Genomic DNA, 27,052 nt, shown 5'->3' with positions numbered 1-27,052 from the left:
GTATAGAGGAGACACAGACAGAAACCATTAACAAGCTTTAAGCAAGGGAGCAAGTGTTTAAGACTAGGAGGCAGGCGTGTGGGCAGGGATTGTCAGGCCTCTGAGTCCAAGCCAAGCCATCACATCCCCTGTGACTTGCACATATACATCCAGATGGCCTAAAGTAACTGAAGATCCACAAAAGAAGTAAAAATAGTCTTAAGTGATGACATTCCACCACTGTGATTTGTTTCTTCCCCACCCTAATGATCAATGTACTTTGTAATCTCCCCCCGCTTAAGCAGGTACTTTGTAATCTACCCCACCTTTAAGAAGGTTGTTTGTAATTCTCCCCACCCTTGAGAATGTACTTTGTGAGATCCACCCCCTGCCCGCAAAACATTGCTCTTAACTTCACCGCCTATCCCAAAACCTATAAGAACTAATGATAATCCACCACCCTTTGCTGACTCTCTTTTCGGACTCAGCCCGCCTGCACCCAGTTGAAATAAACAGCCATGTTGCTCACACAAAGCCTGTTTGGTGGTCTCTTCACACAGACGCACATGAAAGGGATCTCATCTATAATTAGAAAGATGGTGATAGCTTGAACCCAGGTGATGTTTCTTCAGGATTGCCACTGTTTTGTGTTGACATTCATCGAGTAGAATGATCTTTGGGTCATTGGGTACTTTGGGGCACCCTAAGTATGTAGGAGCCAGAGTTTCACTAGCTTCCCCAGCAATCCTTGCTTAGTCAATTGATTCCTATGTCTGCAGCCAAATGCTATAAAAAACTCTGAGGAAGGTAAACTCCTCCCATCCTCTTGGTTTTTCAATTAATCATTTAGATGGGAAACATAAGCCTACTCAGGTAAAAAGACATGTGAACTTCAGGCCAGGATCACAATCCTGTCCCAAATATATGACTTTCCACCCTCCCTCAACCCTTAATGGGGGTGGGCGTAGGGGAGTGTATTTTTAAAACAAATGATTTTAATTCATTCACTGTTTCCTAGCAACCAGGAAAAAGCATGTGTTCCTGATGTCTGTGAGCACCAGTCTGAGATGCGCGGATGCTTCAGCATGCCTCCAGAAGCAGAGAAAGAACAAAAGCACTGGAACCAGTCTCCGGTTGGTGAGCGATTCTCAAAGGGGAATTTGTTAAGAGCAGGCACTTAATAGAACAGCCCAAGAGACCTGTACCACGATTGCAGGTGTGCAGCAGGGAACCTGCATGGAATGTGCAGATATTCTCCAGGAAATGATATTCCTATAGAATTTGGGGGCTCTGACTTCTAGGGAATTGTTTCTATGAAACAGCTAAAGCCTGAGACAGCTGACATCTTTCCAGTACCTCTTTTGTGTGTGCTTTCAGCCACACACAAAACACACAGCGGTCTTGTTTTCTTTAGAGCTCTATAGACAGAGAAGAGGGATAACTGGCAGAATTCAAATCTAGCTGAATTAGAATCCATGCAAATGGCCTTCTTTAGACTAGGCGTAGCTACTAAATGCATATAAATCACTGACTTCCACAGCTGTAAGGGACCTCTCCAATCATTCAACGCTTGTTTTACAGAGGAAGAAATGAAAAAACATAGGCAAATTAATTTGTTCAAGGTGCACAGCTAGTTGGTGGCCTCACAGGGTCTTCTGACCTACAGTTTAGTGGTTTGGGAGTGGGACATACTCATATTTCAAAGACTGAAACCTTTGCATATTATACCATATTGAATGGCGGTGGTGGGGGCAGGGGATGGGGAGGATGAGGGATGATCTAAGACGAAGCTGTCATAACAACGAAGCAATGCAAATATTATAACTTGTAAATCTGAAACTCAAAGGGCTTTCTCAGAATTACAAGACAAGAATGGATTAAAGCACATGCTAAGTGTGCCTTACTCCCTGCCAAGGAATTGAGATAGGCCAAATAGTCTAGCAACAAATGTTTTTCCAAATTATTGAATCAGAAGAATTTTAATGCATGCCAGACTTTATAGAGTTACAGAATGTTAGGGTAACAAGTGCTCTTGGCAATGTTAACCAGGCCCATCTTTTTTGGATAACACCTGAGGCTGGGAAGCAGAAGACGCACAGCCACATCAATGAGTGTGGGTTTCCTGGGTCCAGTGCTCTCTCTTCTCTAGGCAATAGGGCCACCTCTATGGCTTGCTGCATCCTCTCCCCATTGACTCTGTAGGGAGCAATATTATTGTCTTGATACTTAATCAATTTCCTGTGAAATGCTCTTACTTTCTTCCCCACTTTCATCTTATCCACATCCCATCCACTCCCCAAAAACTAAAGCAGATGTAGCAGCAGCAAGAATGATCCAAAATGGCTGGGCACGGTGGCTCACGCCTGTAATCCCAGCACTTTGGGAGGCTGAGGCAGGTGATTACAAGGTCAGGAGATGGAGACCATCCTGGCCAATATGATGACACCACCCGGTCTCTACTAAAAGTACAAAACAATTAGCTGGGCTTGGTGGCGTGCACCTGTAGTCCCAGCTACTTGGGAGGCTGAGGCAGGAGAATCACTTGAACCCAGGAGGCAGAGGTTGCAGTGAACCGAAATTGTGCCACTGCACTCCAGCCTGGTGACAGACCGAGACTCCGTCTCAAAAAAAAAAAAAAATCCAAAATAATGAAGGTGGCCTAGGGAAGCATTCATTTAGATCAGCGCCATCCTGTTGGCTCTCTGCTTACTGTTGGTAGAGCTGAATCAAGTGAAGCTTAGTATTTATATGGTACCATTTTCAAAAAACCGTTTCTAAAGTTTGTTTTCCAATCATCTTTAGAGTAGTGATTTAAATATACGTACAATTTTAAAAGTACAAAGGGTAGTATAATGAACATCCATGGACTTAGAATTCCAGAGTCAACAACTATTAACATTTTGTTATATTTGAGTATTAGGGTTCCTCAGAGAAATTGAACTGACAGGATGTGTGTGGATACACACACACACACACACACACACACACACGGTGCAGTATAGGCTTAACCATCTCTTTCACTCAAATATTTTGATTTTACAGAATTGGCTCACATGATTGTGGAGTCTTGGCCAGTCCAAAATCTGATAGAGGAGGCCAGCTGCCCGCAGACTCAGGGAAGAGTTGCAGTTTGAATCCAAAGGCTGCCTGCTGGCAGATTCCTTCTTGCATGGGGGAGGTCAGTCTTTTGTTCTATCAAGGCTTTCGACTGATTGGAAAAGGCTCACTCAGATAGAGGGCAATCTGCTTTCAAAGTCCACTGATTTAAATGATAATCTCATTAAAAAAAAAACACCAGAAACATCCAGGATAAAGTTTGAACAACTATTTGATCATAGAGGCCCAACAATAAAATAAATTTAAAAATAAATAAAACATCACAAATAGAGTTGATATCCTATTTATACCTCTCCCTGAGTACCCCATTCAATAGTGATGATTTTCTATAGACTCCTTTTTGGTGACTTCAGACTCCTTTTGACCCCATCACCTGATCTTCAATCTCTGGTTCAATGTGGGGGTGGGAATTGAAGACATATTTCCCATAACCGTATTTTCTTTCAAGGATCTCCTGGCAATAGGAGAGTGTAGATGGATTCTATGGAAAACTCCATTATGAGCCACTGAGCCAGGGTGAACTCAGTGGGAGTTGAATGCTCACAGAAAAACCCAAACACATTCAGATCTAGATGGATCACATCCATCTAGTTTGGATGGTTCTGCCCGAATAGTCTCATCAGCTATTACACAAACCATTTTGGTTTTACTTGCTAGATTATTGCAAGGAAGAGTAAATTAAGTAAATAAGTGTTGGAAAAATTTGGAAGGAATAAAAGGTGTCAAATAAACACAAAAGTACAGTGCATGAGCCTCCAGGTGGCTTTTTGACCCTGAACCTGCCGAGTAAGAGGCCTGAATGAGGTGCTCCCTCAGATCCCTTCCAGAGCCTAGGACTCCATGACTGGTATTTGGAGTGATAGCATCCCTAACTCATATTCTCTCTGATTTGCTGCTGTAGCCTCTAGACTCAGAGAAGCTGGGTCTAAGTGTAGTGTTAGCTGCGGATACCTGCTCAGCTGGCTAAGCCTTTAACATGGAAAGAAGGCTCATAAAGAAGGAAATGAAAAAGCTCTTGTAAGTATGACTGAGAATAACTTTCATTTATGACACTTGGCATTCGGTGGATTTCATGTCATAGATGGCTTGGGTATTGGCAGCGGGTAAAAATCTAAGAATCTATTTCTGCATGGTAGGAGAAAACCAGAGGATGATCTGGCCTCTCTCGGTTTCCTGCCAGGGAGGGCTCACATGTGGTGTGAGGCAGGATGCTGAAACACTTGGGAGGATGTTTCTGCTGGCAGCCTGCACATCCGAGGCATCCACATTCTAGAGCCTGAGAGCTGAGCCTATGTCCCAGTCAGCCTGTGTAGGCAAGATACACCGTTGAAAGGGGCTGGCCCTGCTGGTAAAAGGTATAAGAGAGATTCCTGAAAGGGCCCAGAATCTAAATTGCAGCCTCTGCTCTGCCTCTTTTATTGTCAGCCTTATCAACTAAGAAATTCATCTCCTTTTTCTTTACATCTGAACATTTTAAAAACGAACACAGAAAACATCAAGTTTCCTGTGAAAGAAATGTTTTCCTCCCATGGCAGTGTTTCTTTGACTTGTACTTAACAAATGTTGGTGAAAGATCACAAACCATATAAAAAGAAAAAAGAAAGATTATGTTCTATGTCATATGTGTTATAGACACAACAGTAATAGCCTTTTCATCAAAGAGCTTATCACCATCCCCATCAAATATCTTTTCTCAGCCTTCTAAGATAATTTTATTTTAACAAGCCCTTAAGAAATACTAGAAGAAACTATGAATATACATATATGTACATATATACATGTATACACATATATGTGAATTCATATATAGTACACGTGTACACATATATGTGTATGCACATATGTGTGAATTCATATTCATCTCTTGCTTTTAAGCAGAGATTATATTGGCATCAGACTTCAGGAAAATGAATTTGACCCAAAAGGAAGAAGGGAACTTACCTTTCTAGATGATATGGTAAAGAAAGACATGCTGATGCGAGTCATATTTGTGTTATATGTTAGAGGCCAATAGAATAGTAAAGAACAAACCATGATCAGGAATGCCAACTCTTCCACATATCTCATCCAAATAATTGGAATTTCAAAAGTGATATAAATACAAGTTTATATCCAAAGAATACATTTAGGCTACTTTAAAGTATCCTGAAATTTCGGCAGAAATTTAAGAATTTTTATCAATCTAGTTAAGCTTAATGACTCAGAAGAAAAGCTTTTAGAAGCCAGAAATAAACTTATTCTCCACCTTATGTAAAATTGAGATGTGCCGAAATCAACCTGGGAGATGCCATAGTCCTTCTTTTCCTGCACCTATTTTTTCTCTGTCACATTCCCAGGGTAGCACCTTTCTCTCTTCTCTCCTCATGGTGCTTATTTTACCTTCTTTTATTAAAAGTCACTGTTAGGAAGGGATCCACTAAGGATAAACTAAAGTGGCATCACTAATAAGTTTTTATGCATTCCTCCTCCTAAGGGTATTTGCATTCTAAAGAGAAAAAGCCTTACGGCAAAAGAATACTTACCTACAGAATTTTATATATCTGGAATGTATCAACTTTGGACATGCTGCTTGAATTTAACACGGGAAGCAAATGATTATTTTAAACAGTGTGTCTCAATCCTTTTGGTCTTGTAAAACCATTTCTGTGTGTGGGTATTTAGCATATTCCTTGCTTTCCTGTAAATTCTGTTCCAATTGAGTTTAATTTTTAGATAAATGTTATTTCAGTTAATTATGGTTAGACATTTTAAACTGCAGCATTGTAGAATTATCATGTAAACCAAAACCGAATATTAACTCAGCTACCAGAGCATCAGCAAATTCTCTTGTATTTTGGTGGGGGAGGGAGGGATGGGGAAAAAAAAGCCTTTTTCTGCAGACTGAGCCCGTGTCACTCCAATGGTTCAATGCTGCTCTCTTGCTTTTAAGGGGAGATTATATTGGCATCAGACTTCGGGAAAATGAATTTGACCCAAAAGGAAGACGACAACTCACCTTTCTAGATGATATGGTAAAGAAAGGCACGCTGATGCGAGTCATATTTGTGTTATATGTGTATTAAAGAGACAGAAAAAGGATCTTATTTATACAATAAACAAGGCTAATATTGACACCCATCCCCCAAATGTCCTCTTCCTCATCTTCCCCTCACCCTGAGATTGTTCATATGGTCATTTCAACCCACTAACCAGAAGGCAAAGAGAATGAGAAAATAAAAATCATGAGAGTTATTTGCTATTAGGAAAGAAGATTAAAAAGCAAAATTAATGCCAGGCAAAATGTTACATCTGTGGAGTTAAGAGTTTGACAAAATTAGCTATCATGTAGTTCTCAAAATAATTTCTTTACCATTTGCATTAGTGAGAGAAAACCAAATAAATTAAGTAACCCTAAAAATCCTTGGTGTTATTTATTTCGAAGCCCAGACTCAGGATCTGAAAGTTCACATCACAGAAATTAAGGAAGAAACCATATAAAGATCTAACTCAAAAGAAATTAGCAAACCCTCAGTTTTTTCACTGCCCATTTACTATCCTTACACTAATAAAAAAGACTCTCTCCCTCCACTCCCCTCTCCTCTTCTTCTCCGACTAAGTAGAGCCAGGCTCACTGGCTTTCAAAACTACCCTGGAGCTAAGGAAATAGTTAAGCCTTATTCTCTGTGTACACATATTAAACAGAGAAATTAAGTAGATTAGAGCAGTGCTTCTCAAACTTTAATGAGGTCGTATTACAAGGCTGTTTTGATTCAGGAGGTGAAGGGGGGCGGGGGTTGGGGGGGTGCCCCCGCGGCCTAGGAATTTGCATTTCAAATGACCAAACAAGTGATGCCAAGGCATCAAACTTTGGATCCGGTTGCAACATTTGGTCATGGTCCCATTCTTCCTGTTTATTTATTCATTTAGGTTCACTGTTCAGTTTGGTTCAGTCCCTGGAAGAAATAACTCCACCGTTTAAAAATGTTAAAACTTCAGAACGCCTCTACAAAAATTAAAAACAAAACCAATCTTCCCTTTTCTGTGTGTGGGGACTGAAAGGAGAGAAGGAATATTTTGATAGGCAAATGGTAAATATGCTTACTGAACAAGAACTCTTAGGAATTACTAGGAAAAGGTGGTCACCATGATAAAAATAAGCCTCCGCATTGGTTCTCAGCTTTTTACTATACGTGCGTGTGAAACTCTCAGCAAGTCACTTACTCAGGTCTACCCCCCTCCCCGCCCGCTCCGTCCTTGCCTCATGCTAGTTCCTCTACCTGTGATTTCCTTCCCCATCTGTAGACATTCTCATCCCACAAGCCCCGGCTCCAATGAAGCTTCCCTCTCTGAAGCTTCTTGGGATTCTAGCTATCTCCCCAGGTAGACATAAAACGGCCCATCCCTCCAAATTCCCACCACACTGCCCCTGTACCCCTGGAAGCACATTTCTGACATTCTACTCACAGAATCAGAAATTGTTCCCTGCAGCCCTGTTCCCCTACCCTTACCTTTTACTATGTTAAAATTTAGGGAAACTGAGGCCCAGAAAGCGTCAGTTACTCACCTAAGGATATTCCGTGAGTTGTTGGCCATACCTAGATTTGAGCCCAGATTTTCTGATTCCAAGTTTATTATTCTTCACTGATCTCTCCTTTCTTTTCCAAATCACAGAAATCAGAAAACTGCTCTAGTGGGAAATAAATTTAATGTCTCAAGATCCCAAAATATTTCTGGCTGATTCATCCCTGTGAGGCGAGGTCTGAGAAAAAAAAAAAAAAATCTGGCCGAGCATCAGGTTATTAAAGCTAATGATCCTTCCCATTTTGGACATGACAGACTAGAATAGGCTTAGCAGTCCCATTGTCACTGGGTCCAGGGAGTACTTCAGCCAATGTCTAAGCCTGTTTCTTTGCTCTCTGTGCTTCCTGCTCCCAGGCACACTATGACTTGGCCATCAGTGTTGCTTTGCAATGGCTGGATCCCTCAGAAGACTTAACTTGGCTGGAGTGGGAGGAACTGTAAGTTGAAGTAGGTTTGTTGCTTTCCTCTTTAATTTGTGCCTATGATTAACGATAGAGGAAGTTCCAGCCCTAACATCTTCCATCATGAGGCACTTTGATTTGAAAACACTACTGGGTGAATATCCCTCTTCAACGAGACACCTGAGGAACCTGAACAGTTGCCAACTTGAAGAAGTTACGTGTTTCCATGTTTTGCATCTCTATACTAATTGACTTCTGTGAGATGAAAGACTTTCTTGCACAGAATGTTGTGTCTTAAGGGGCCGGGCGCGGTGGCTCAGGCCTGTAATCCCAGCACTCTGGGAGGCTGAGGCAGACTCATTACTTGAAGCCAGGAGTTCAAGACCAACCTGGACAATATGGTAAAACCTCGCCTCTATTAAAAATACAAAAATTCGCCTAGCATGGTGGCGCACACCTGTACTCAGGAGGCTGAGGCAGGAGAGGAGAATCACTTGAACCCAGGAGGCAGAGGTTGCAGTGAGCCAAGATTGTGCCACTTCACTCCAGCCTGGGCAACAGAGTGAGACTCCATCTCAAAAATAAAGAATGCTCTGTCTTAGAAACATGACTGCTTTACTATGTACATGTCATGATTTAAAACAGTCAGTTCTATGGGTAAAGACTGTAACCTTTTCCTAAGGACTACCAAACAAATTCTTAAGCATTTAGGCAGACATCTATCTGAGCTGAGCTGTTTGAAGCGCAGAATAATTTTCTTTCTGGGATTACCAGCATTTTCTGTCATGTATAGGGAGTGTTCAGGCAGACTCACTCAATTGGTAAGAACACAGAACTAATGAGGACAGGATCAAATAGCTTATTCTGGAGGCCTGTTATTTTTTTTCTACTCAATGGCTCTGGACTACACACCTGATCCTAGAGAGTTGTAACAGTTAGGGTTTAGCTGTAATGACCAATTTGAAAATCCAATTTGAACAGCCTTAAGCAAAAAAAGCTGGGGAGTAGATTTTATTGCCCTTGTATCTGAAAAGTCCATGGGTAGGACTGTGTTAGGCATGGTTTAATTCAAAACTCAAACAATGTCATCTGGATCTACCTCCTGACTCCATTTCCTCAGGGTGAACACCATTCCTAGTTTCAGCCCATTTCATTATCGGGGAAGGGTGGATATATTTTTTTTTAATCACACAATTGTGTCTCAGTGGCTGTTACCTGGCTTGTCTAGGGTTGGACAGTGGCAGCGCAGGGGAGGTGGAATACACTGACAGCTCAGTCCACAGTGTGTTTTTCATCTTTGGAATCTAGGGGTGTAGTCAGCTTCCCTAGAAGCATATAGGCTTACAGTGGGGTTAGGTAGTTCCCCCAAAGCAAATTGTCACAAGAAGGGGAAAGGATAATGGTTTGCAAAACCATAAACATCCACCACAGTGGCCAGTCTGCCAATCTTTGATTGCTGTGAAAACATGGATAGATGAGGCCAAATTCATCACCATTATTGGCAGATTAAAAATTCAAAGTGTGGATTTCACCGATGGAGGAACAATCACATCAATTTTATTAATATAAATAAGCAGATAGCACACAGCCATTGCAGATTACTTATCGATTATCATCACAACCTTAGCAGGCATCAGAAAGAACAAGAATAAATCTTCCACGTGTATTTCCTATTCCCCATTAGGAAAATACCATTCCATGGCAGACCCATATATCCAAATCGTAGAGAACGAGAAGCTATGATTTTATCATCTTATGCTGGAATCTTAATGGTAAGGAAAAGAATACTATCTGCCTATATGAATATTTCATATCTACTCTGAGCATTTTTACAGTAATGAATATTTACATTATTATTCAACCAATTTTCTAAATGTTTAGGAGTTACTAATAGTAAATGTTTCATTTTTTAAAGTAATAAAAAGACTAACTTCTACACTGTATGTGAAAACATTTATTTAAGAGGCAAAAAAAAAGAAAAGAATGAGAGACATAACTAATTGGTATCTGGAAAACTGATTTATCCATTGATCAGAAGTTATTTACTGTATTTAGTACTTATGATACCCAAGCACAGTTTTAGACATACTGGAGCTATATTAGCTTTGTTTTATAATAAGAGAAAAGCCATGGTATGATCATACTTTGTTACTGCTGTTGTTGTTTAACAGAACAGTATCCCGATTGAGGAAGTCTTTAAAATTTATGGGGCTGATTCTTCTGCCGATTCTGGTACCATCAAGGTAAGGGTGACCTGGGATTGTCAATAGAAGGGATTTTTAGAGAGAATTTATTTAGTGTATAAATGTATAATGTTGTATTTTCAGACATCAATTATGAAATAACAGTTTTACATCAAAATGTACAAAACCAGATACAACCATTTCTTACTTGAATAACATGTGTGTGAAATGCCTTTCATATGTAAAAGACCATGCAGTAATAACAAATGTATCTTGTGTACGGCTGAGAAGGGGCAGCAATGAGTACCAGGCTTGGGGGCCAAACTTTACTCTGTTGTGGTTTTGTTTTTTTTTTTTTTTGAGACAGAGTCTCACTCTGTCACTCTGGCTGGAATATAGTGGTGCGATCTCGGCTCACTGCACCTCTGCCTCCTGGGTTCAAGGAATTCTCGTGCGTCAGCCTCCTGAGTAGCTGGGACTACAGGCATGCACCACCACACCCGGCTAATTTTTGTATTTTTTGGTAGAGATGGGGTTTTGCCATGTTGACCAGGCTGGTCTCAAACTCTTGGCCTCAAGTGATCTGCTTGCCTTGGCCTCCTAAAGTACTGGAGTACAGGTATGAGCCACCATGCCAACCTCTGCTCTGTTTCTAATAAATGTAATTTTTCACTTACACTTTTTGTAATGTAGATCTGGTAGGTCCACACAGTTCCCTTCTATGATGTACTATATCTTCTAGAACTAGGACAAGATCCACAAGGCTCATTCTCATGACAAATTCCCTAGTTTACTGCTGATACATCTTCCTTTCCCACAACACTACTACTTTTTTTAAAGACGGGTCTCACTACTGGTCTCAAATTGCTGGGACCCAGTAATCCTCGAAATCCTGGCCTCAGCCTCCTAAGTAGCTGGACTATAGGTGTGAACTCCACTCTCAGCTCCTCCCATGAAACTACTTTGAAATCATTAACAGTAGAAGCAGCAATGACCTGGGAGTTCAGAGACCTGGGTTTGAGTTCTGACTCCACTACTATGAAACCCTAGATGCGTCCCTTTCCCCTTTCGGGCCTCCATATGACTGATCTTAAAAAAAAAAAGGGTGTTCTGAATAATTTTTAAGACCACTTCCATTTTTGCCACTTGTAAATGTATGAACATTAAGTAAACATTTAAATATGAACTGCCATTTAGAGGTGAACTACTGATCCCTTCGCCTTTGGATACCTCCAGAAGAGGGAAGAGGAAAGGGAAGGTGAGGTGGCGAGGGCCATGCAGTGGGAGGGGGGAAGGGGGGCACCAACGCCCTCAAGCCCAGGTCTTCTGCTCACACTGTGGCTTTCCCTGCCCCCACCTGGATTCAGAAGGGAGGGCAGGGCAGGGGCAGGGCTGTGGCCACAGGAATGCCTGCCTCCCTTGTTCTTTTACTGCAGGTCATTGTGCAAGCAGTGGGATCATGTAGAGTTCAAGAGCCCACCAGGTCCACCTTAGAAGTCAAGTGTTTACATTGAAACCAACTTTCCTATCACTTTAATCCATATGTAACCTGACTGTAGTCCTGAGACTCGAATGCCCTTGATCATTGTGAAAATTAGAACTTTCTCTCTGATCCCTCTAGTTTCAACTCACTTCATTCATTCACTCACTCATTCATTCATTCATCTGTTCATTCAGTATAATTGTAGGTGCAGGGGATACAATGGTGAGCAAGTCAGACAAGATAACTTTTTAAAAACTTTTTTGTAGGCCGTTTGCAGTGGTTCATGCCTGTAATCCCAGCACTTTGGGAGGCCAAGGTGGGTGGATCACCTGAGGTCAGGAGTTTGAGACTAGCCTGGCCAACATGGTGAAACCCCAACTCTACTAAAAATACAAAAAATTTGCCAGGTGTGTTGGCGGTCGCCTGTAATCCCAACTACTGGGGAGGCTGAGGCAGGAGAATCTCTTGAACCCGGAAGACGGAGGTTGCAGTGAGCTGAGATCATGCCACTGCACTCCAGCCTGGGCAACAAGAGCAGAAACTCCATCTCAAAAAACAATTAAAAAAAAAAATTTTAGGGATGGGGGTCTCCCTATGTTCCACAGGCTGGTCTTGAACTCCTGGGCTCGAGCAATCCTCCCACCTTGGCCTCCCCTAATGCTGGTATTACAGGCACGCATCACCACACCCAGCCAAGATTACTTTTCTTATAGATCTTATATCCTATATTGGAGCTTACCTTGTTTGAGATATAAGCCACCCCAGGCCTGACACTCCTCAGAGATCAAGCTGTTCTTGGTTTTCAAAGAAAGCTCAGCTCTCTGTGTTCCTTGGATAGCCAAGCAAATCATACTGCTTTATTCCTGCTTGTCTTTTTCTGCAGCTTTCTGCCTTCTAGGCTGCCCTCTCTCCTTTTCCCCTACCCCTCAGCACATATACATACAAGCATGAGCCCCAAACCCTTCTGTTTCAGCCACTGTTTTCTCCCTGTCATCTTCTGGTACCTGGGAGAGGTCTAGAAAGGCATCAGCACATCTGACTAGTTGGTCCCAACTCACATGGCTAAAAGACTAATATGGAAAAACACATCCTAGAGAGGATGGCACTGTGGACCCCTCCAGGTTTGGCTGGGTTATCAGTCAAGAAGGTTTGCAAACATGGGTGTCTGAGTAGCTCAGATAAATCAGGTTAATTTAAAGTTGCTAGAAGGCCGGGCGCCGTAGCTCATGCCTGTAATACCAGCACTTTAGGAGGCAGAGGTGGGTGGATCACCTGAGGTCGGGAGTTTGAGACCAGCCTGGCCAACATGGTGAAATCTTATCTCTACTAAAAACACAAAAAATTAGCGGGGCATGGTGGTGCATGCCTGTAATCTCAGCTACTTGGGAGGCTGAGGCAGGATATCCTGGGAGGCAGAGGTTGCAGTGAGCCCAGATTGTGCCACTGCACTCCAGCCTGAGCAACAGAGCAAAACTCTGTCTCAAAAAAAATAAAAAATAAATAAATAAATAAATAAAGGTGCTAGAAGGGGAAGACAGGCCATGTAGAAGTGGACCAACCAATCTCTATCCATCTGATCACTCATTTATTCATTAAAGAGCCTTTGTTCAGCACCTTCTCTGTTCAGTGACACATAGTCCCCATTCTCACAATCAGTGACGATAACCAGCTCTAAACAGAAAGAGATAATATTATCACAGAGGCTGACTTTTCTTTAAAGGCTTGTATTTGTTTTGTGTTTTAGTTTTTGTTTGTTTGTTTGTTTTTTTCTTGAGACGGAATTTCCCTATTATTGCCCAGGCTGGAGTGCAGTGGTGCAATCTCGGCTCATTGCAACCTACGCCTCCCGGGTTCAAGTGATTCTCCTGCCTCAGCCTCCTGAGTAGCTGGAATTACAGGCATGCGTTACCACGCCTGGCTAATTTTGTATTTTTAGTAGAGATGGGGTTTCGCCATGTTGGTCAGGCTTTTCTCGAACTCCTGATCTCAGGTGATCCACCCACCTCAGCCTCCCAAAGTGATGGGATTACAGGCGTGAGCCACCACGTCTGGCCGGTTGTATTTTGTTTATTGCTATGTGATGTGAATGATGGCTCGATTATATATATTATAATATACAATATAATGTATATTACATATACACATATATATGCACACACTATATATAATATATGTGTGTATATATATAAAATCGAGCCATTGATTACTATACTACTATATATGTATACAGATCTGTATACATATCTGTATACATATGTATACAGATATACAGAAATGTATATGTATACATATATACATATATACAGATATAATACACATATATATACTATATACATATGTATACATATACGTATATAGATAATATATGTATACACAGATGTGTATATATACACATATGTATACATATGTATATATAGTTTATATAGAGATATATTATCTGAGAGGCAGGTTGTGTAATGTTAAGCACTAGGATTCCAAAGCCTGGCCTCCTGGGTTTGAATCCCAGCTCCACAGTTACAAGCAGAATAATCCTGGGCAAACGTTCTAACCTCTATAATTCTCAATTTCATTTGTAAAAACAGGGATGCAAAGATGGGGTTGTCGTGGGAATGAAGTAAGTTAGAATCAATGAAGCCCTTAGTGTTTGGCCTACGGTAACCTCCAAATAATAGCTTTAATTAAAGTTCTGCTACTCAGGGAATGGAGTTCTGGGGCTGTCCTGTGCATTGTGGGATGTGTCACAGCATCCTTGGCCTCTGCCCATTAGATGCAAGGAGCTTCTCGCCAGTTGTGACAAAAATGTCGGCCGGGTGCCGTGGCTCACACCAGTAATCCCAGCACTTTGGGAGGCCGAGGCGGGCGGATCACTTGAGGGCAGGAGTTCGAGACCAGCCTGGCCAACATGGTGAAACCCCATCTCTACTAAAAATACAAAAATTAGCCGGGTGTGGTGGTGGGCTCCTGTAATCCCAGCTACTCAGGAGGCTGAGGCAGGAGAATTGCTTGAACCCAGGAGGCAGAGGTGGCAGTGAGTGGAGATAGTGCCACTGCACTCCAGCTTGGGCAACAGAGGGAGACTCCATCTCAAAAAAAAAAAAAAAAAAAGTCTCTAGACTTTGCCAAATGTCCCCAGGGAGGCAAAATCACATGAGATTGAGAACCACTGCACTAAATATTCAAAAATTAAATAGCTAATCAAGCATCCACGTGTATTATTAACACAATGTAAACTTTGCCTCTTTTGGACAACCAGTGATCACAGAGGGCGTAATTTGAATTACCAATACAAGAGCCTAAGAGCCTGAGGATCTGCCCCGTGAGCCTCACAAGCTCCCCGCCTCCAGAACGCCAGTTCAGGCCTTACTCTTGGAGCTACACATCAGCTGCACACAGGGACTTTTGCCACATTTTGAATTAGGAATTAGCAGGACCTCTCGATAGCAATGTAGCATTTCAAAGACTGAACGGTAAAGCTATTTTAAAAGAGTCTTTTGGAATTTAACATAATTTCAAAAAATGGTTTTAACTAGAGTTTTTTTTAAAGAAAAACGATACTGCAAGAGATTCTTCTTTAATTGCTACATATATCTGAATGATTCCTTCCGATAAAATGTCTCCTAAGCAACAGCTAAAATCCTTCCCAAGCAAAAGCTTAAAACTCTGTTGAATACTAATCAGATTATGCAGAATTTCCTGCAACTGGAATTGGCCGCATGACACAATATGGGTGCTGTGCTAGGCTGGATGGCTTTCTCCGGGCTTATGTGCTGCCACCTGATGGTAGAAAGGAGTCATAGGCGCGGGATTGCTCACCTACTCTGTTAGCCTCGGGTTCTACCTCCTGAGAGGGAACTGCTTTTTGCTGATAGGGAGCTTTTTTCTGCTGAGGATTCTGGACTCATAGAAAAAATTCAACTAAAGACCTTACGCAAGTGAGAGTTATTGACAACTAGCCCCGGATAAATATAAAATGTCTTACTCATTTTTTTTTTTTTTAAGACAGAGTCTCACTCTGTCACGCAGGCTGGAGTGCAGTGGTGTGATCTTGGCTCACTGCAACCTCCGCCCCCCCCCCCCCCCCGGGTTCAAGTGATTCTCTCGCCTCAGCCTCCCGAGTAGCTGGAATTACAGGTGCGCGCCACTGCGCACGGCTACTTTTTTTGAATTTTTAATAGAGACGAGGTTTTGCCACGTTGGCAGGGCTGGTTTTGAACTCCTGACCTCAACTGATCCACCCACCCCCCTCGGCCTCCAAAAGAGCTGGGATTACAGGCTGAGCCACTGCGCCCGACCATGTTTATTCGATTTTAACCTGAAGAAAAGAGAACATAAATCTTCCTTCAACAAATCGAACAAAAATAAAAATATTCTTCAGCTCCATTTGATGGAGAAAGAGGGAGACAGAGAGAGTGGAAATGAGCACATCAGAAAGAGGAAAGAGACAAAGGCAGGTGGTCAGACAGCACTAGAACCTCTGCTTTCCTTCTTTCTTCATGCAGCCGGACCCCGGCGTCTGACTGGCTATCATTCGAGTCCATCCTAACTGACATCCAAGTCCAGGGCATGTCACAGGCAAACAGACTGATGTCCAGTCCCAGCTTTGTCACTTGCTAGCTGTGTGTCTTCGGATAAGTTATTTCTCTCTGATTCCCAATTTCCCCATATGTAAATAGGCATGTCTAAACAGGCATGATTACACTTACCCAAACACACCTGATCACTCTGAGGACTCAGTGAGACTGCACGTATCGAGCACACGATGGTGGCACCAGGGGACCTTCCATATTAGTGCTGTTATTTCCAAGTTCGCCCCCACTCGGGATGACCACCCTCCTTCCTCCTGATAGCAACCTGGTCCCTTCGTGATAGGCCTGGCTTCCACCCTCTCACACTTACTCCAGTTATTTGCCAAGCATCTTCTCTTTTTGGAGGATGCTGACTCAGACTGAATTGTGCAGAAATTTTAAAATGTTTTCATGATAAGGGGAGGGACCTATGTTTTAAACAAAAGTTCAATATCGACAGATCTTAATCATGAGGAATTGGCCAGGCGCAGTATCTGTAATCCCAGCCCTTTAAGAGGCTGAGGCAGGAGAATCACTTGAGCCCAGGAGTTCGAGACCAACCTAGGCAACGTGGCAAAAACCTGTCTATACCAAAAAATACAAAAATTCGCCAGGCATGGTGTTGTGTGTCTACAGTCCCTGCTTCTTGGGAGGTCAAGATGGGAGGATCATTTGAGCCTGGGAGGTGGAGGCTGCTGGGAGCCAAGATCTCGCCACTGCACTCCAGCCTGGGTGACAGGGTGAGGCCCTGTCTCAAAAATTAATAATAATAATAGTAAATGAGGGATTGAAAACACACTTTCAATATTAATTGTGTCCAAATGAACACTTACCAATATATATTTAAAAGACAAAGACCAAGCAAACAAACAAATCCAAGTGTGTAAAATGGAACAGTATCAACAGCTTTAAAGCTCTCTGCATACCCTCTCCTGTCTCATACCCTTCCTTTCGCCCTAGGTTACCACTAGTTTGAATTATGTGTTGATTACTATCTTTTACTTCTTTATAGTTTTACCACATATGCATCTCTAATCTATATATTGTTTAATTTTGCACATTTTTTGAGTTTTGGTGTTTTGTTTTTGTTTTTGTTTTTTTGAGATGGAGTCTCGCTCTCTCGCCCAGGCTGGAGTGCAGTGGCACGATCTCGGCTCACGGCAAGCTCCGCCTCCCGGGTTCACACCATTCTCCTGCCTCAGCCTCCCAAGTAGCTGGTACTACAGGTGCCCACCACCATGCCTGGCTAATTTTTTTGTATTTTTAGTAGACATGGGTTTTCACAGTGTTATCCAGGATAGTTTCGATCTCCTGACCTTGTGATCTGCCCGCCTTGGCCTCCCAAAGTGCTGAGATTGCACGCTTGAGCCTCCACACCCAGCCTTGAGTTTTTATAAATAGGATATTAGCAAATGTGTCATTTAATGTCTTTCTTTTTTCATTCAACATTATGTTTCAGAAACTTATTAATACTGCTGCACATAGCTAACATAGCTACAGTTTCTTTTCACTACATACAGTATTCCACTCTAGGAATATACCACAATGTTGTCATCTATTTTTCCATTTCAGGCACTTGAGTTTTTTTGTTTTTTTTGTTTTTTTTTTGAGATGAGGTTTTAACTCTTGTTGCCCAGGCTGGAGTGCAGTGACGCAATCTCGGCTCACTGCAACCTCTGCCTCCTGGGTTCAAGCAATTCCCCTGCCTCAGCCTCCCGAGTAGCTGGGATTACAGGCATCCACTACCACACTCGCTTAATTTTTTTGTATTTTTAGTAGAGTCGGGGTTTTGCCATGTTGGCCAGGCTGGTCTTGAACTCCTGACCTCAGATGATTCACCCGCCTCAGCCTCCCAAAGAGCTGGGATTGCAGGCATGACCCACTGCGCCTGGCCAAGTTATCTCTTGCAAAAGCAAGAAGCATTGCGTGGCAAAAGAGTTTCTGTATGGTATATGCCTAGGAATGAAATTGCTAAGCCATGGGTATAAGCATCTTCAACTCTCTACATAAAGCTAAATTGCTTTCCAAAATGGTTGTACCAATTCTTTTTCTACCAGCAATGCAGGTTATCTATACTGGCTTTTTCAGTTTTGTCAGTCTGTTAAGTGTATTATGGTATTTCACTGTGGTTTAAATTTGCATTCCCCCTGATTACCAATGGACAACTATTCATATATTTCTTCCTCTGTAAAGTGCCTGTTAAAGACTTTGGGCCAGATGAGTGAACCAACAATTCTGCATTGGGTAGGCAGGGGGAACTGTGCCAGCAAGGGAGAGTGGGTGTGGGAGGACATCAGGATACATTTCTCGGAAGGGGTCATATTTGAGCTACATGATAAAAGAGAGGTAGGTGCCTCTAGGCAGAAAAGGAGGAAATGGCTATAAAGGGAACTATGTGAAGAGTGTCTGTGCATGACAGGGCATTCTAGGAAATGGGAACCAAGTACAGGAACAAAAGGCCATGTGTGCAAGTTCACGTTCATATGCTTCACGTGCCCCATCAACGGACTGTGGACAGTGTGTCCGTTGGACAGTACTCAACAATTGGACTCAAGGATTCTGAGTTGATTAAATAGGCCAAATGCTGTGACTAGCAGGTGTTCATGCTGCAGATGATGGACAGATTTTAAAAGTAGGACTGTTTTCCTTTCAGGTTCCCCGAGTTTCATCTCTCCGCCTCTCCTTGCACCCCTTTGCCATGTTAACAGCACCCAAAGCAGCAGCATACGCCCGCAAACAGAGTAAGCCTGGTTACTTTCACCTGCTTAGAGGAATGTAAGTCAAACTAGGAAATTAGGAAGTAGGCTCACCAGGTAAGGTCAAAATTGTAATGGGAATTAGATTTCTGTGTCTGGTTGAATTTAAAAGAACCAGGGGCTCTTAGGGCTTGATTTCCCTCCATTACTGAAATCAAGGAAGTCTTGTTTCTCAGATGCTTTGGTGATGGGAGCAAAGCACTCCAAAAGCAAAGGATCTAAAACTGTGAGTGGGCTGGATGGGGTGGCTCACACTGGTAATCCCAGCACTTTGGGAGGCTGGGCTGGAAGGATCTCTTGTGTGCCCAGAAGTTTGAGACCAGCCTGGGAAACTTAGTGAAACTTCATCCCTACAAAAATAAGCCGGGCACAGTGGCTCATGCCTGTAATCCCAGCACTTTGGGAGGCCGAGGCGGGCAGATCACCTGAGTTCAGGAGTTTGAGACCAGCCTGGCCAACACGGTGAAACCCTATCTCTACTAAAAATACAAAAATTAGCTGGGTGTGGTGGTAGGCGCCTGTAATCCCAGCTACTCAGGAGGCTGAGGCGAGATAATCGCTTGAACCTGGGAGGCAGAGGTTGCAGTGAGCTGAGATTGCGCCACTGCACTCCAGCCTGGGCAACAAGAGTGAAACTCCATCTCAAAAATAAATAAATAAATAAATAAAATAGCTGGCCATGGTGGCACCCTCCTCTAGTCCCACCTACTCAGGAGGCTGAGTTGGGAGGATTGTTAGAGCCCAGGAAGTGGAGGCTGCAATGAGCCGTGATGGAACCACTGCACTAGAGCCTGAGTGACAAAGTGAGACCCTGTCTCAAAAATAATTAATTAGTGAAATGAAATTAAATGAAACTGTGGATGGACACATTTTTTAAAAAGTTTTATATACAGATATGGTTACTGCATCTGTCTGTAGGTGTCAAGTCAAGAAAGGTAACAACAAATAAAAATGCCACCAGCATCTCTGCAAAGGAAGCAAATGCCACACAATGGAAATCATCACAAAGGTTTTCAGACACACAGCCAAAGCACAAAGTAGGTGTGAAATTGTAAATTGGACCAAACTGATACCAGCTATTTTGGGAGTACTTTCCTGATACCGTGGTTAAAAGTCTAGCCTTTGGAGTCAGGTGCTCTGGGTTTGAATCTAGAGCCGACTGCTTACCAGCTATGGGACATCAGGCAAGATACTTAAACTCTCTGTGCCTTAGTTTCCTCCTCTGCAAAATGGAAGAATAACGATATCTACCTCTTAAGCTTGTTGGGGTGATTAACTGAGATTACTCATATTAAAAGGTTAGAACAGTGCTTAGCATGGAGTAAACCCCAAATAAATACTAGCTATTATTATCTTTTCAGCATTTGAAAAATACTATCCACAAGTTAATTGGCTGTTACTCTGTTGATGCAAATAAGCATGTTGAGGAGAAAGTTTGTATTAATTTCTGTATCCCAAATGTTTCTATCCTTGATCCCTCTCTCAGTAATAATAATTTTCTTTTTTCCTGCTTAAAGTCTCCCCTGCTCCTCCCCTGTCCATCTGATTCCTGATTTATTTGTGGCGGAATTCAGAGAATGGTCGGAGATGGACAGGGTTGGAAAGAAAGGAGAAAGGGAGGAGGGCTCTTTGTTCTTCCAGCTCTGGGCTCTCAGCTGTAATGTGCAAAGTGAAGAGAAAATTTAAGAAGTCAGAGAGACTTCTCTGATCAACAGAATAAAAGCTGAGCGGGGAGAGAATCAGAAAAGTGGTACAGGGTGGGTGTCTGGGATTCTGGGATATTTTAGAGTTTTGTTGAATGAGAGATGTTAGATATGCTGGAAGGCTGTAAGGTAGAAAACGGGGAAGGGAACTTTGAGAACTGATATACTGACTTATGATTGGGTTTGCATCAGGAAACAAGTGACAATTTAAATTTATTTTTATTTAGTTTGGCTGTTGTACCATGCATTTTTAAATTGAATCTCTGAATAGACTGGACTACATGAGGCTTAGGATTTATTCAGATTTCAGAGGCAAACTGTCTTCTCTGTCCCTTATATCTGATTAATTAGAAATGTAACCTTATCATAGCAACTGCTTTAGGAACTGATTGAATTCTTTGGTCATATCAGGGTTTTAATAAATGTTATTCTGATAACAGAACAACTGCACTATTTGGGGAAATTATCACCATATTCAATTTTCCTTCAAACGTATTTGCTATAATAAGATTTGAAGGTATTAGATTTTCTTTTCTTTTTTTCTTTTCCTTTTTTTTTTTTTTTGAGAAAGAGTCTCACTCTGTCACCCACAGTCGAGTGCAATGGCACAATCTCAGCTTACTGCAACCTCCACTTCCCGAGTTCAAGCGATTCTCCTGCCTCAGCCTCCCGAGTAGCTGGGATTACAGGTATGCACCACCACACCCGGCTAATTTTTGTATTTTCAGTAGAGGTGGGGTTTCACCATGTTGTCCAGGCTGGTCTCAAACTCCTGCCTCGCCCCCCAAAGTGCTGGGATTACAGGCGTGAGCCACTGTGCCCGGCCGAAGGTATTAGACTTTCTAGAACCATATCTTTGTTTCTGAAGAATTTTTTGAAGAATTTGAAAAATGAGGTCATTTTTTATACGTGTTTGGAAGCAGCAAGTTTTAGAGAGCAAAACAAAACAACAATGAAAAAACAGTAACAACTCCAAAAATCACACACACACACACACACAATCTAGACTTTAAACTTAATCACACACACACAAAAAGATCTCTGAAACAGGGGTTTATAGACACCCCCCACAAGCCTCATCAATGGACCCTATGTAAGGAAAACCTACCTCTAAAGATTACTCATTGGTATCTTATTTTTAAATATAATTTTGTTCTGTATATATTTTCTTCCACAACCAATAAAGATTTTTCGATTCTTGATGGAAGCATATCTTTTATTTCCTTAGTATTTCTCACATGTAAAAAAAGTACTTCGCAGGCAGCAGAGATTCAGTAACAATTTTTATTTAGTGAATTGGCAGTAGGTAGTAAGCGAATAGTCCTTAGGTGACGGTTCTCAAATCTCTGTGCCCTGTCTATAGTGATCAAAGGCTCAGTTCTGGGGACCAGACCTTTCTATAGGCTGATTGATGCTTGCGAGCCCAGGAGTGTCAAAAGAACAAATGCCCATGTTTTAGTAGGGCCCCAGGTCCTGAGATGAATCCCTTCCAGAAAAGCCCTTTCTTAACAATCAAGCGACAGAAAACTCGTTTGTGTTTTTTCTTTCACACTTTATTACTTGTGCACTTTAGGCATTTTTTCCAACTCTTTTTTTTTTTTTTTGAGACGGAATCTTGCTCTGTCGCCCAGGCTGGAGTGCAGTGGCGCAATCTTGGCTCACTGCAAGCTCCACCTCCCGGGTTCACGCCATTCTCCTGCCTCAGCCTCCCGAGTAGGTGGGACTACAGGCGCCCGCCACCACGCCCGGCTAATTTTTTGTATTTTTAGTAGAGACGGGGTTTCACCGTGGTCTCGATCTCCTGACCTCGCGATCCGCCCGCCTTGGCCTCCCAAAGTGCTGGGATTACAGGCTTGAGCCACCGCACCCGGCCCGACTCTTGGGTAATGTATCTTTTAAACTAGTTTTAAAAATTTTAATAGTGTACACACTTATAAGTAAAATTTTCAAGCCAGGCAAAAAATATAAAATGAAAAGCAAAAGAACTCCCTCCTCTTCACACCCCTGTCCCACTTTTCAGAAATAACCACTGTTAATATTTCTTATGGTATTTAAATATTTGCTACACATATACATATAAACATACATGTATGTATGTCTCACTGGTTTGTTAGAATTCTTTCTATATTAAAGGAATAAGTATTTTATTAAATGGATGAAAAACATGCTTTCACAGCTTGGTATTTGAAGAAGATTTTCATTTTAAATATTTGAGCTTACTGTTTTTCCTTTTTGGCTTGTAGATATTATCTGTCTTTTAGCTGAAGAACAATTTTTTTAACCTCAAGATAAAACAATGCCTTATTCAGAATTTTTTATTTATTTCCAGCCACTGAATTTCTTCACAGAGTAAGAGAAAAGAGGAAATTATTAAAAAAAAAAAAATCACAGCCAGGCACGATGGCTCATGCCTATAATTCCCGCACTTTGGGAGGCCAAGGAGGGCAGATTACTTGAGGTCAGGCATTCAAGACCAGCCTGAACAACATGGCAAACCCCATCTCTACTAAAAATACAAAAATTAGCTGGGTGTGGTGGTGCACGCCTATAATCCCAGCTACTAGGGAGACTGAGGCATGAGAATTGCTTGAACCCAGGAGGCAGAGGTTGTACTAAGCCGAGATTGCACCAGCGCACTCCAGCCTGGGCAACAGAGCGAGACTCTGTCTCAAAACAAACAAACAAACAAAACCCTCAGTGTTCTGGGAAACAGTTTTTTGTTTGTTTGTTTTTTGTTTTTTTTGAGACAGAGTCTTGCTTTGTTGCCCAGGCTGGAGTGCAGTGGTGTTATCTCGGCTCACTGCAACCTCCGCTTCCAGGGTTTAAGCGATTCTCCTGTCTCAGTCTCCTGAGTAGCTGGGATTACGGGTGTGCACCACCACACCTGGCTAATTTTTGTATTTTTAGTAAAGACGAGGTTTCACCATGTTGGTCAGCCTGGTCTCGAACTCCTGACCTCGTGATCCACCCACCTCAGCCTCCCAAAGTGCTGGAATTACAGGCATGAGCCACCGCGCCCGGCTAGGAAACAGTTTTAAAGATTTTTTTTTTTAATTGCATTGTCCTAGGAAAGCGTCAGTAGTGGGCACATTACTGGGAAGTAAATTTGGAATGAACACGACCATACTAAAGAGCTAGAATACAGCATACTTCTTGAATCCAGGCTACCCACTTAATAACTTGAGTGAGTTACCTAATCTCTCTGTGCTTTAGTTTTTCATCTCTTTAAAAAGTCATAATAGTACCTACCTCATAGGGTTGTTATAAACATTAAATAAGTTATGTGTGTAAAGGCTTAGAAAAGTGTCAGGACAGGCCAGGCATGGTGGCTCACGCCTGTAATCCCAGCACTTTGGGAAGCCGAGGCGGGCGGATCACGAGGTCAGGAGATCAAGACCATCCTGGCTAACATGGTGAAACCCCGTCTCTACTAAAAAATAGAAAAAATTAGTTGGGCGTGGTGGTGCCTGTAGTCCCAGCTACTTGGAGGCTGAGGCAGGAGAATGGCGTGAACCCAGGAGGCGGAGCTTGCAGTGAGCCGAGATCCCGCCACTGCATGCACTCCAGCCTGGGTGACAGAGTGAGACACCGTCTCAAAAAAAAAAAAGTGTCAGGACAGTGGCAAGCAATAATATAATCGCTCTCTTTATCACCACTCATGAGAAATTCATGCTATCATGAAAGGAAATGAGACATAGAGAGAGGACAATTTAAATTTAAATCCAAAGCAATACATCAGAAATTCAAAATAATATCCTACAAGCATAATACATAACTGCTAAAAGGCCAAAAACTGATTTGCTTTGGGTAGGATTGGTTAAGAGAAATATAACTTTTTAATGTAAAAATAATTTCAAACTTAGAGAAAATTTGCAAGAATAATATACAAAGAACCCACGTATTCCTTTTATACAGTCACGAATGGTTAATGTTTTGTTCTGTTAGCTTTATTATATTCTGTCTTTGTCTCTCTGTATATAGATAAAGATATATAATTTTTTTCTGAGCCATTAGAAGTTATGTATATATACTCTACCACTTTACTCTATGTACCTCTGTGTGTATTTCTTAAGAACAAAGTAATTCTCTTAAATAACCATAGAATAGTTAGCAACTTCAGAATATCTATTATTGGTACTTTTATTTAATGTACTCTCTATACACCAATTTTGTCAATTGACCCAATAATGTTCTTTTTAAGCATTTTTTTCCTTCTGTATAAGGTCCAGTATGGGATCACATATTGCATTTAGTTGGGAAATATAACTCAATTTCCAAATATATCAGAATAATTCCATGAAAATTCCTTTGTAATTACATTAATCTAATCTATCTTTGTCAGTAAGTTAGTATCTGATATTTGACCTTAACTTCCTATAGACTTAAAGTAATGTCTGTGTCCATGTTAAATTGATGTGCTTGATACCAAAATCATCTTTTATTCTGCAGGTCACTTAGAAAATTGGAATTGTACCATGGAACTTCATAATAGATTCTCTGGGAGCAGACGAGAAGCATCATCTTAAAACCACAGCTCTTGCCAGTACATTTTTCTTTACAACTGTTTTTGGTACAACTGCACTGAAGTGTTATTTTTGATGTTGAGCTTTCTTCTTTTAGAAGCATATTGCATGGCTACATTTTCTTAAAAAAAAAAACTGTGACCTTATGCTACTTCATTGTGACTGGAAGACTGCTGGAGAATTCAGAAAGTATATAGTATTTCTGTGTTAGAGCAAGCTGGCTTTGTAGCACATTTTACAAATGTGTAGCATTGAATATTGCACAGTGATGGAGTGGGAGGCAGATTTCCAAAGAGTTAATCCAAAATAAAATTAATCTGTCATTGATTGCCTTTACTGTGTTCTCATATGAAAAAAATGTTTAAATCATTTCAATAAAGCATTAAAAAAATGAATACAGGCTTTCTCTCAGTACACTATAATGACTACTAGGAGGGAAGATGTTCTGGTCTTTTAGTACCTTTCCAAAATGCTGATTAGGCACATGGCTTAGCCTATCAATGTATGTAATAACAACTTGATCACATGAATGTCAGTACACATAATACATTTCTTAAGGTTTTGGTGTGCCATCTGTCTACAGAACAGTTTTCATCAGCATGTACAAAAACACAGATGGAGATTGTAGACTTTTTCTGAAAATGGTGGTGTATTCTCATGTGGGGCTGGGAGACCAATGCAGCGTTTTCCACACTGGGTTTGATTATGGTTGTAAGATTTACCAGTAGGCCTGCAGCTAATTAGGGGGAGGCAAAGGAGGGAATCAGCAACTTGCGGTCCCTGCATGCACTGCTAGGTGTTTAGCTTCATAGGACTTCACCTAGTTTTCTTTTGCCTATCTCTGCTAGTTATGAGGAAACATTTTTTTCTCGGTAGCTACTGCTGTCTCTCCTTTTACCACCTGCGCATTTGCCTTACATGCTGCCTGAGGATTTTCACAAATGACATTGTGAATGTGTTGCTAGCTGTCGTCAAATACTCTTTTAGAATCCCTCGGTGGGTCTAAAGCACAAAGGTGTTTGATTTCATCTTCCTACATACATGTGGAATGACAAAAGACAGTCTGGGGTTTGGAGTCTTCCTCCACACTTGCACATCTGAGGAGTGCTTCTAAATCATTAAGTTGGCAGCAATGGAGAAGGCTGTTAGGCAGTCACTTGGGTTCAATGAAACAGTGATACTATTGAAAGGAAAAACACAGGCAAATCATCACGCTAATTTTAAAAAATAAAAGCAATGCTAGAAGGAGGGTGGCAGGGGGAGGGGAGTGAAAGGATCCTGTGTATTTTTCTGCTCTTTGAGCCTCTCACAGACTCTCAGGGTATCTTTTTATTTTTAGCTCAAGAAGTGTTTAATCTCCAGGCAAAATATACCTGCTTCCAGTATTTACTGCTTTTCACCAGCACCTCAAAGTCATACATTTAAAGATTGATTTTATTATTTTTTCATCTCATGAAATTGTTATATTTATAATCGAATTTTTTTTTCTGTCTGGCTGAAGATGGCAGATATAATAGAAAATTAAGAAAACAGCAGCAAAAAACAAAATATAACAACATAAAGCTAAGATCTATAATCTTGCCATTCATTGATTACCATGATTGATATGTTGGTATAGTACACACTTCTAATCTTATGTTTTCCCTACATAAATATAGGCAAAATATTTTTATCAAAACCCTATCATACTGATGAAGTCACTTAAGAAATATAATTGTCTTTCAATTAGAGGATTTTCTGTCTGGGATTTTTTGTTGCCTCTTCACACTTCAAGTCCTTCTG

The 27,052-nt window shown here is 41.5% G+C and overlaps 1 protein-coding gene across 12 annotated transcripts; it reads left to right on the top strand.

Moving 5' to 3' along the window:
* The first annotated feature begins 799 nt into the window (after positions 1-799).
* C13H2orf80 (chromosome 13 C2orf80 homolog) lies at positions 800-25,665 on the top strand. Of its 12 annotated transcripts, none has more exons than XM_054679262.1 (12): positions 800-852; positions 998-1,112; positions 3,022-3,157; positions 3,998-4,113; positions 6,026-6,107; positions 8,011-8,093; positions 9,742-9,829; positions 10,229-10,300; positions 18,942-19,029; positions 19,963-20,081; positions 21,319-21,436; positions 25,197-25,665. In XM_054679262.1, exons 4-12 carry the CDS (start codon positions 4,073-4,075, stop codon positions 25,271-25,273), a joined length of 768 nt encoding a protein of 255 aa, XP_054535237.1. In that variant the 5' UTR covers positions 800-852; positions 998-1,112; positions 3,022-3,157; positions 3,998-4,072; the 3' UTR covers positions 25,274-25,665. The 12 variants fall into 12 exon arrangements, with proteins under 12 accessions (XP_054535237.1, XP_054535236.1, XP_054535235.1 ...); XM_054679261.1 differs by having other exon boundaries at positions 998-1,116; XM_054679260.1 differs by lacking the exon at positions 3,022-3,157.
* The last annotated feature ends 1,387 nt before the right edge of the window (positions 25,666-27,052 follow it).

This window comes from Pan troglodytes, chromosome 13 (genome assembly GCF_028858775.2).
Source record: "Pan troglodytes isolate AG18354 chromosome 13, NHGRI_mPanTro3-v2.0_pri, whole genome shotgun sequence".
NCBI lineage: Eukaryota > Metazoa > Chordata > Mammalia > Primates > Hominidae > Pan > Pan troglodytes.
Note: the sequence above shows the minus strand (reverse complement) of the source record. Positions and strands in the feature narration are given on the sequence as shown.

Coding starts and splice junctions, on each gene's coding strand:
- C13H2orf80 (XM_054679260.1), top strand. CDS start 4,073: ATGGAAAGAAGGCTCATAAAGAAGGAAATGAAAAAGCTCTT. Junction 4,114..6,025: donor AAGGAAATGAAAAAGCTCTT/GTAAGTATGACT, acceptor CTTGCTTTTAAG/GGGAGATTATATTGGCATCA. Junction 6,108..8,010: donor TCACCTTTCTAGATGATATG/GTAAAGAAAGGC, acceptor TCCTGCTCCCAG/GCACACTATGACTTGGCCAT.